Source organism: Nelusetta ayraudi, unplaced genomic scaffold (genome assembly GCF_046127955.1).
Source record: "Nelusetta ayraudi isolate G7.1 ecotype Tasmania unplaced genomic scaffold, CSIRO-AGI_Nayr_v1 ptg000175l, whole genome shotgun sequence".
NCBI classification, from domain to species: domain Eukaryota; kingdom Metazoa; phylum Chordata; class Actinopteri; order Tetraodontiformes; family Monacanthidae; genus Nelusetta; species Nelusetta ayraudi.
In genome coordinates, this window is record NW_027466224.1 from 47,935 (window position 1) to 58,986 (window position 11,052).

Sequence of the window (11,052 nt, forward strand, 5' to 3'; positions counted from 1 at the left end):
TGCAGCCGATCCTTTCACATCGTCTCTGATCTGAACTCTTCTCCTGGAACTCGTCTCTTCCCCTCATCGCTGCCCCCTGCAGGCCGGCCGGCTGACTTACGCCGGCAGTGTCGGCCGTCCCCGGTCAGCTGGTAGCCCTGCCGACACTCGCACTTGTGGCCGTTGCCACCCATGTCGACGCACCTGTGCTCGCAGCCGCCGTTCAGCATGGCACAGGAGTGGACGGCTGAGGAGGGGAAAAGAAAAAGAAACACACAAAGCTGCAGAGTCAGAGACACTTTGATCAGTGAACATCTGCGTTTGAAAGGGATGTGACAGTTGGATTTTTTTTCTATTTTTCTTTAGTAACCTAAAAACCACTTTCACACCTCAAAACTCTTGGAAAATCCACCGAGGGAACGATGGGAAGCTGGAAGATTACTTTTATTTGCAGCCGGTTTCCTCCCTAATAATCTGGCCATGTAATTCCTGCTCTGATTTAATGATGTGCCAAATATGAAGATCAGACCTGGGTCTTCTGAGTGCCTTAAAACACACACACACACACACACACACACACGGAGGTTTCTCGCTGTGATGGCTTCAGCAGGAGCTGCGCTTGGCTGAAGTCTGCGGTCCAAGAAGAAGAAGAAGAAGGAGAAGAAGAAGAAGAAGAAAAAGAGGGAACGAGGAGAAGCCACCAAGTCAGTCGTCGGCTGGAGGCTTTTACGGCTCCACGCAGGAGAACAATATTTCAACACAAGCCATAAAAAAAGCCGCAGCTCTGAAATGCGTTGGGGTCTTTTGAGTTTAGACCTTGGTTCTCTCCGAGGTCCTGGCACTCACTTGGTTCAAAGTCTCCCCCCGGGGGCGAATTAACATGCTGGGATGTAATGTGCACTAAACCTCCAGCCCCTGAAACATAAAAATCAGTCAAACGTTCTGAATTATGTTGTATTTGTTGGACTGTTACATCACCAGCAACCACCATAAAGGAGCGCAGCATATAATGCACTGATTTACCGAAGGCCTCCAGGCTGCTTTTCTGTTTTCTGCATTGAAAATCCAAGTTTCCTGAGAGTCTCTCTGCGAGCATGAACTCAGTTTGTTTGATGAGTAAAAGCTGGAGGCCCTCAAGCGCCAGGAAGACGAAACCCAGTTAGAAGAACAGATTGAATGTGAGAGTCGATGTTGCGTCGCATTCCGTCTGAATTTCTGGAGGTTTGAAAGTGGCGACGACTGAGAAAACCATCAACACATGGGATCAGTGAGATGGATGGAGGGATGAGGGTGAATGGATGGAGAATGGAGGGACAGGGGAAGGATGATGGATGGGTGCATAATGGAGAGATGAGGATGAAGAGATGGGTGATTGGGGATGAGTGGATGTGGTCTGGGAAGATAGAGGGATGAATAAGGGGTTAGATGGATGGATGGATGGATGATACATGATTGGATGGATGGACGGACGGATGAACAGAGGGAGGGAGGGATGGATGATAGATAGATAGATGAATGATGGATGTATAGATGGATGGATGAACAGAGGAATGTGTAGGGGGAGGGATGGATGTATGGTTGGGTGATAGATAGATAGATGAATGGAGGGATGGATGGATGGATGGATGGCTGTAGGGATGGATGGATGGAGGGATGGATGGATGGCTGGATGGAGGGATGGCTGGATGGGTGGAAAGATGGACGGATGGCCTTTAAGACGTACCAATGCAGGTGCGGCCGTCGCTGTGCATGCGGAAGCCTTTGCCGCACTCGCAGTGATGCGAGCCGGGAGTGTTGACGCACGTCTGCTGGCATCCGCCGTTGAAGACCTCGCACTCGTTCACGTCTGAGGAGAAAGCACAGGTGAACCACAGGTAAATGACAGGTAAACAACAGGTGAGTCTGAAGGTTGAAACTTGCCGTATAGGGTTTTTTGCCTGCAGTACCTCGAATGGCCACTGGACAAAAAATGTGCGTGAAGGTAACCCAGGTAAATATGTAGCGAGCTAGCAAAAGGTCAATCAGTCAATCATTTTATTTGCACAGTGCTAAATCACATCAAAAGTCGTCTCAAAGCGCTTTGCACAATCAGGACATTTGGTTCAGTTTACAGCTGCTCTGCTGCAACTCAACACAATCAGATCCTGGAATGTTGACGGCACTGTTTAAATTAGCAAACCCCCCCCCCCCCCACCCCACCCCACCCCACTGCCCCCGACCACCAACACTACCACCACCACCTCCCCCACCAAAAAAGTGAAGGTGTCAGACTGGGAGCTCTCGCCCCTGAAAGAATCCATTGGACTCGCCTGAGGTGGGGTTAATGGGATTCATAGCGAGGCCGTCTCCCGCAAACGAAGACTCGAGTTGCGGAACCGAGCAAATTATAAGACAAGCAGGCGGGAGAAACATCACATATTCATTTCCTCCGTGCCTTTATTGTGCGGCTCCTTTTGTGAGGCGAGCACATCGGCAGCAGGTGCAGCAGGAGGTTAACACACTCATGTGAGAGGCTTTCAACGGCTGCGGCACAATGGCCGCCTTTCAGCCGCCGTGACAAGTGTGGAGGCCGGGTGGGCGGCAGGGGGTCAGAGGTCAAGGGGCGCGAGGTCTGAATGGCGTCACATGAAGCCACCTGTCAGGGCCTGTTGAGCCGGTGCGCTGGAGCTGCAGCTGAGGGACGACTGCATCTTCAGAGAGGCGGAGAAGGGGCGGAGCCTCCGGCTGGAGGGGTGTGCTCAGCTGTGACAGGAACAGGAAGCGGCCGCTCGCAGTTCACCGAATATTTTTTTTTTAATTTATTGTCTTTCAAACTCATCCTCTTGTTCCACAATCGGTTGACAAGGTTTCTCATATCTTGGTTTTTTTTCCCAGCTGGAAAAAAATGACCACAGGTTGCTCCCCCCACACCTACCTTCCCAAAACAAAACAAACAATAAAACATATATCCTCCCAGCTGCCGTCAATTTACCCCAATTTAGCTCTCAAACTGTAAATTCAGTTCAGGGCTTCCTGTCTCAAAAGGTCAAAGGTCAGGGGCTCCAGTTCACACCTGACGTCTGACTCTGCGTTTGGACAGAAGCTGCTTCAGTTAAACCTGCCTTACAAAAAAAAAAAAAAACAGGTCAGGAATGTTAATCTCATGAGCGGGAACATGTCGTGAGGCGGAGCTCTAGCTGTCGTCGTGCTCCCGCAGCAACACACTCTGGTTGTGCTTCCTACACTGAATGGTCATTGTGATCATAATAATAATAATAATAATAATAATAATAATAATAATAAGTGAATTTTACTTTGTTTGTCTCGTTTCAGAGGAGAAACAGTTGTCTGATGTTTCATGTCACCATGTGTGAACAAGTTGTTGGACCTGAACTGGTCTGGACTGGTCTAATCGCAGTCTTGACCCGGTTTATCACCCTGCTCTCCTGGTCTCCTACACGAGGCCAAAGAGGCTTTAGGACCATGTTCACAGTCCCGATGGAGCAGCCTCCTTAAAATGTGAGGACAGTTTCATTTCACTTTTAAAATCATTTATTGCTCCGGAGTGAATGAATGACGGCCACTAGATGGCAGCGCAGGCAGATCGCAGACTGCAATCTAAACTAAAGGAGCTGGAACATGCTGAAATCACCTGGCTTCCAGTATCTGTTTAAGCTGTTGCCCTGAAAATGACCTTCAGGTTGTTTTGTTATGTTTTTACAAGTCCAACTAATTGATTGTGTGTGTGTGTGTGTGTGTGTAACCAGGAAGCCCAGGGAGCTCCAGCCAGCCGAGCCCGTCCTCACCCAGACACGTCCTGCCGTCGGGACCCAGCCGGAGGCCCTCGGGACACTTGCAGTAGTAGCTGCCGATGGTGTTGCAGCAGACGCCGTCACAGCCGCCCGCATCTGCTTCATCACACTCATTGACATCTGGGAGTCAGAGGAGATAAAGGTGAAAAAGAAGAGAAGAAGAGTTTCACTGAGACGATTCAAACGGCCTTCCAGTGAACTTTGATTGGAGTTTACTTGTCATCACTTTTGCAGATACTACACTGGTGTGTGCGTGTGTGTGTGTGTGTGTGTCTGTGTGTGTGTGTCTGTGTTGACTGAGGAACTCGTGGGAAAGAAAGTTGAATCTCAGATTTCAGTGAGAAGGGAAGAGATCAGATGTTTTTCTGCTTCCATCTGTTAAATAACTCAGCTCGATTCTGAGGAAAAAAAAACTTGTTTCTATTTCTGAAACACAGTGCAGAGAAATGATCAGGAAGAACAACATCAACAACAACAACAGTGATGAGATGATGGGCAGCCCAGGATGAGACTCTGCTGGACCTCAGAAACTAAGGATGGGTCGCCATGTTTCCTGCTGTTCAGGCTCCACCCATGCTTGGTTTCTGAGGGCAGGCAACCATGACCCAGGTCACATGATCCAGGTGCCCAACCACCTGCACCGTGGTGTACACAGAGTCAAGCACCTTTGTACAACTGCTCAGTTCAAACATTCCTCCCCTGTCTGCAGAGTCCTGCAGCAGAAACATCTGGAGCAGGAAGGTGTCGCTGGGGACCGGAGGCCCAGCCTCCCGGAATGGAGACCACTGAAGTGAACACCAGGCTTCGACGCATGTGGCCGAAAACCCGGGCCAGAGTGTTGCACAACCCTGAGCAGCAGCCAAGGTGAGCCGGACCTGCGTGAGGACTCACAAAAATGCCACAGAAGAATTCCAGAAGCAGCCTGCCAGTCATTCCACATCAACATCTCAACCTTCAGAGCTGCAGCTAAGGGACATGATGGGTTAGTTGCACTTGTCATCGTTGCATTGAAGCCTTCAAACAAACCCCAGAAGACGATTCTCCTCCCTGGTGTGGAGCCCTGCTTGCTCAGATGCTGTGCCCGAACTGTGCCAATGTGCATCTTCTCCTGCACGGCGAGGGCACATTTAATGGTGAACCGTCAGTCCCAGTACCTTGACTTCTGTCCGTGAAAGTAAAAGGGAAGTCGGTGGTTTAGCCTCGGTCTCACACTTAGTTAGCGCGTGCTAGATTTCCCAGCATGCCGTCCTCAGCCTCTGTGACTTTACGTCTCCGCCAGGAGACTCGACTCAGAACTGGATTCAGCGGCCGAGGACTTCCTGCGTCCTGCTGCTTTACGGCTTGGCGGCCATCAGGTGCTGGACCTGTTAGCGTCCTGTTAGGAGTCCTGGTGGTGCTGTTTATCTCGTTAGGCCTTGCTGAAGCAGCACTGCTGCCAACACACTCTCCCTCCGCTGTACAAGTGGAATATTTAAAAAACATCCAGTGCCCAAAAGCAGGTATCTGGTTTACACTGATGGTGAAAGCAAAAAAAAAGTGTCGATCAGCGGCTGGAGAACAGGAGGAAGTTTTTCTTGTATTCCAGGGGAAACAATGTCATAAAATTGTGGTTGTAAAAATCTTCTTCTTTTTCTTCTTCTTCTTCTTCTACTTCTTCTTCTTCTTCTGTCTTTCCGATGTTCCTTACACCTTTCTTTCTCACCTTGGCAAACTTCTGTGAAGACCTGCTGTTTGATTTTGGCCACATCAACTATTTGGACCTTCTCAAGAGGCCTATGAGGACCTCAGCTGAGACCCCAGCAGCTCAAACATCTTAGCAGAATGAACACGCTAGAAGAATTAAAGTTCTTCCACCCTGAAGTGAAGGATCCAATCTATTTGATGACCGGTCGGTCAGTTGATGAGCGATCCCTGAAACAACAACACCAACAACATCAGGGGGCCAATTGGGTTCCCTCCAGATCGGCTCATACTGAAAAACCATCACCTGTACTGCTGTGTTCTGCAGCCAAGCAGCTCTGCTCTCGCTGTCCGGTGGGGAGAGTTCAGCCGGTTAAAACAAGTTTTCATTTTCCCCCTGTGAACATCAGGAGGATCTGCGCAAGTCTTCTGCCATTTACGGCTCTTCATTCACACACACACACAAGGTTGGATAAAACTGAAGTTTAGACGCAGCTCAACAAGTTGTGCAGTTTTTCAAACAGGCCTGCGGGCTACTCATGTGGTCCTTGGGGTCTACCTGGTGCCCATGGGCACCACATTGGTGACCCCTGCTCTACAAAGTTGGTGACCACACCCCTCCCCCAACCCCCACCAAGCCAGGTATTGGCTCCGCCCACTGAGATCCTCCTTGTTTTGTCTCCTTTCAGTACAGGTGCAAGATGAAGACAGAGCAGCACCTTTTCAGTGGGGCAGTCTGTGACCAGAGGGCTAATGTGCTAATATGCTGTCTGGACAAACTCTTTGGAAAACTGTTGAGAACCAAACATGGTTAAGATACGAGACCCTTCCCAAACTTGGTTTCCCCTCTTAGAGTGGCGGAAGAAGCCTGCAGTGAAACAAGATCCAGGCTGCAGCTCCGTCCACACTCCGTGAGAACAGCCAGACCTTCGGCCAGGTGCCAGGTGCTTTCTGTCCTCCTGAATCTGCCCCCCAACAGTCCGACCAGAGCAGAGCAGCGGCACCAGATGAAACCCACCCTGAACTGTCTTGAGCTGCAGGTGGAGCAGCCGCTCCTACAGCCACCACCAGCAGTCTTCCACAGCAGTACCGCTGCCAGAGTCAGACTCCTCTTTCTTCTTCCACTCTTTGTCTGTTTGTGGGAGCCATACTTTTTTTCTTTACTAGTTAAAGTAAAAGTTTTGTTTCCCTAAACACGGAAAACTCGCCTCCAAAAATGTCCACTAACAGAACCTCCAACTTGACAACTGAAACTGCTGCAGAATATACGTCAGTCCTGCTGTGGCGCTGTAACAGTCTCGCCACCGATGCAGAAACTCGGCTTTGTTGTTGGTCCAAACGGACATGTCGGCCGTCTGGTTAGAACCCGCCTTCTTCACTGTCCTATATTCCTCTTCAGTTTCACTAGCATTATGCTAATGCTTCAGGTCTACTTCTCTGTTTGAGGTCATGTTTAAGTTTCTTTTCTGAACAGTCAAAATCACAAAGAATGATCCACTCAGGAACCTGGTTTCAAACAGTTCCAGACAGCGAAACCTGATTTCACTGTCTCGGTGGCACCTTTGACTATCGACTTATCACCTGCAGCGTTCAGCAACTGGGGGGGCAACAGAGATCTCCTGCAAAGTGATTTAGAACAACAAAACTGGCTGTTTGGCTCAATGTTTGGTCACCAACAGCTTCGCTCGGCCGACAGCAAACTGAAACCAGCAGTCTCAATCAGCAGGCTGCAAACAAAAGAAGCCTTTCTGACTGCTGCATCTCCAGGACTTGAACTCCTGATGGGTCCCCCAGACTTCCTCACACAGTTCCTGTGGACTCCAGGAACTCTTGAGGGAACTGTTTTTCATCACATCTTGTCCCGTGTGGCATCCAACTTCTGTAGTTGGTGCCAATCCAGTCGTCGCCAGTTGTTTTATCTGCTCAGTCTTTGGACCAGGAATCAGTCCCAAAGTCTGGGATGAAGTTTTTCCAGATATTAAAACTAATCTTGTTTCCTTTTGTTCTATTAAAACCTTAACCCTAACTTGGCACATTAAAGACGTCTCTTCTTGTAGTTTTGTGTATTTTTCTGGAGGAAGAATACATCTTCAACCCTGTGGAATCCCACTGGATCGACTGGTCTGCTCGCAGTGCGTGAAAGAGTTTGTGTGTCAAAGCAAATGTGGAGTTCTGATGTGGAGTCGCTGGCCGGACAAACATCAACACCTTCCTGCGAAGTCTGTGAGCAGGAGGAGGGGTTCCTGAAGCCTGTCACTGTTAACCCCTGCACTGAGGTTGGGGGGGGCGGGTTTGCTGGCAACCGAGTCTGCTGGAATTGTACAACAACACACACACTGGGGTGACGACAAAACGAGTGCATTTTAAGTGAAACAAACTCACTTTGACCTTCGAACCAGCAGAGTTGTGGGCCGGATCTTCACATCATGTGATCAGACGGGTTCCCAGCTCTGTGTCTCCGGACAGTCAGGAGGCCAGACCCTTGTTAACAGGCCACTTTTATGGAGTGGAGCCTCAGCACTCCAGGCTAGTGGCCTTCAAAGCAAAAAACCCTCTCCTCCTCCCACAATGCACTGCTGCTGACTTTAACAAGACGCCGCGGGCTCACGGTGCCTCTGCCCCATCAAAGTGGAAACATGAGGTCTAAACTCTCTGAGGCTTGGTGGGAGCAGCCAGCTGCTGATAGGACGAGATGATTGTGGAGATGTTTGGTGGCGATGATTGTGGAGATGTTTGGTGAAAACTCACCGTACTGGCACTGCGTCCCCTTAAAGCCTGCAGGACAGCGACACAGCCGCTCACCCGTCTCCTCACACTGGCCTCCATTGAAACACGTAGAGGCCTCACACCGTCCTGCAGACACACACTGCTCAACCTCATACCAGCCAATAGACCTTGACAATGACATTACGCCCTTGTTTTTTTTCATGTATCATAGCTCATCTTGTTCTAGAGCAGGCATGGGCATATTTTTTCCTCCTATGAGGTGGCTCACCAAAACACTCTCTGTGCCCCTCTGTCACATTTTACAACCCATTGTGGCCCACCAGTCAAAAAGTTTGCCCACCTAGAGTGTCCGCTGTGAGACAATCAGTGGGACTTTAACCTTTAACCTTTTGCTTCCATTGCTTGCTCCACGTTTCACACAGCGCATGCCTAAAAACTGTTCTAAAAATGTGGCCTCTGTGATGTCACAAAGGGAACTTCTATACATATTTGCACCTCATAGCCCTCAGATTTTGACCACCTATGTATTTTGGCTTGCTTCCAAATGTGTAGGAGGTAGGAAACAAAGGGCTAAATATATGCAGCTTTCTCGACAGTGCTTGGGACTCGCAGCGTGTGGATGTGCTGAGGTGGACAGGACTCACGGTGCAGGCAGCCGAGCTCCTCGCCCACCCGACTCCACCCAGGGCAGCACCTGTAGACTTTGTGCGAATCCACCTTGTACACCTGCTTGTACGCCGTGTAGTACGTCGTCCTGCAGAGGAGGGAGCAGGAGGGGAGAATCTGTTGCTGCTGTGCTCACATGGTACACGTTTCCAAATCAGATGACATGGGTTATCGATGCGTCTACTACTGAACTTTCCCCACGTCATTCATCAGGGTTTTCTTTCTGCTCTTACCTCCTCTCGTAGCCCAGGCACCACCTGTGGCCGCTGCAGCCCTGCTTCCACACCTTCACCTGCCGAGTGAACGCCTGGACGCAGGGCTGGCGGCCGCCCACCACCGTCACCTCCTCACCCACCTCGCACACGTTTGGCCTGCAGGTGTAGAAGACGGGCAGTCAGCAGATGAGACTATATCGAAGAAATAGAAGCTCATTTATTCAGCTTTGTTTTCTGCAATTAAAAATGAAAGAGCTGAGTCTTAATTTTTTTGTGACTCTCATAGATACGCCCCTATCAGCGGTGAATTACAAAGAAATGCATAGTCAAAATACTGTGATGACGAGAATTTGCTGTTTGGTCTCAATTTAGTCTTAGACAACAATGATGCCACATATTGTGGGTAAAGTGTTTCAAAAGTAAAATGACACATGAAACAGTTATGAAATTAAGAAAAAAGAATTGACAGAAAACCTTTGCAGACACAGACAAGAGAAAAACTGAAGGTCGTGTTGCGCTGCTTTGCAGAGAACCAGCAACAGTGCAACAAGGTGCTCGTCTCTATCGAAGCGGGGCAAAAATAGCGACCTCCAGTGGACGCTGGAAGAAGATGCGTCTTAACCAGACGAGAACATAAATTGAGGCTAATTTCTAAAAAATCTGAATGTGTAAATTGTAATATTCCTTTCATTTACAATCAAAAAAGATGTGCGTTTGATCTGAATTTTTCAACAAGGAGAACAACTTCTTTCATTCACCTGGTGATTCAATAGAAACGTTGTCTCTTTCAGGTTTCGAACAATTTAAGCTCACGTCACTCACATGCCGGGCTGCAGGTCCGAGGATGAAGCGACGAGCACGCATCCCAGGCCGACCATCGCGAACACAGTGGCGGGGATCAACATCGTCTCAGCCGGTTGACGGACGTGCGGAGTAGAGGTCAGTGGTCGCAGCCTCCCGGTCCATCAGGGTGGGTCAGCACCGCAGCATCCGAACACCTCAGGGAACAGGACCGGGACCGGGGTACATGGCTGGAGGTCCTGGGGTGCGGTGCGGTGTGTTTCTCCAGACAGGAGCTGCGAGCTACTGCTGCTGCTGCTGCTGCTGCAGGAGGTCGACTTGGCTCTGGACTCGACTGGCTCCTGCTGAACGCACCTCCCACCCTCCAGCCCACCGTCAGTCAATCAGTCCGTCACCTCCCAACCCCCCCCCTGTTCACACACACTGCCCCTGCCGTCATAAATCCAGGGGAGGAAACGTCTGTGATTGTGAATCTGATTGTGTTACAGAGTTTAAACAACCTAAAGTTCAGTTGACGGACCACACACAGTTTTACTTCCACCTGTTTCTCTGGCTATTTACTTCTATTCAGTGCAAAGAAAGAGCAAGCAAGTTAGTTCCCCGCAAACGTCATGGTCCTGAGGGTGGAGCTAAAGTTCCCATCAGGGATAAAAATTGAAAATTTCATTTAAAATCAATACCATAATACCTCACGTCATTTTTCAAGAGTACCTGTGTTATTCAGTAGAAAAACAGATTTATCGTTTTTATAAAATTATTTTAAAACAAAAATTCTAATGAAATTGTCAACATAATACACACAAAACAAGACGGTGAGATCATGTAAAATTTCTGTGCAGCAAAAGACAGGAAACCCCTTGAATGTGACTACACAAATTAACGTGTATAATAAAAATACATTTAAAAAAAAAATCAACTCGACTAGACATTGAGGTGGCATTGACACTTTGACTGTGTAATGACAATTTTGTTCTTTGCTTTTCTTAATATGACGTTAGATAATATCAGGAGGTTGAATTCGAGTTTTTTGTTTTGCTTTCTGTATCATTGAACAATGAGACCTTGAGCAGTGAAGGGAAACAAGGAAACTCTTTAAACCAAGCTGTCAGATCACCAGCTTTTATTTATTTCCAAAATTTGTATTTGAAAATGCAATACACAATATGCAGAAAATTGGTTTGCATCTGAATACA

General features: G+C 48.7%; 1 protein-coding gene across 2 annotated transcripts in view; it reads right to left on the reverse strand.

Annotated features, from left to right (window-relative positions):
* egfem1 (EGF-like and EMI domain containing 1) overlaps positions 1-10,264 on the reverse strand; it is a 33,301-nt gene extending 23,037 nt beyond the window's left edge. The window contains exons 1-8 of one of the 2 annotated variants that reach the window (XM_076015031.1): positions 9,881-10,264; positions 9,077-9,214; positions 8,822-8,931; positions 8,199-8,303; positions 3,765-3,890; positions 1,703-1,825; positions 826-894; positions 101-226 (exon numbers count right to left, since the gene is read on the reverse strand). In XM_076015031.1, coding sequence (XP_075871146.1) covers positions 101-226; positions 826-894; positions 1,703-1,825; positions 3,765-3,890; positions 8,199-8,303; positions 8,822-8,931; positions 9,077-9,214; positions 9,881-9,963 — 880 coding nt within the window. In that variant the 5' untranslated portion in view covers positions 9,964-10,264. The remainder of the gene's footprint in view (positions 1-100; positions 227-825; positions 895-1,702; positions 1,826-3,764; positions 3,891-8,198; positions 8,304-8,821; positions 8,932-9,076; positions 9,215-9,880) is intronic. The other variant, XM_076015032.1, reaches the window with a different exon arrangement.
* Positions 10,265-11,052: the final 788 nt, after the last annotated feature.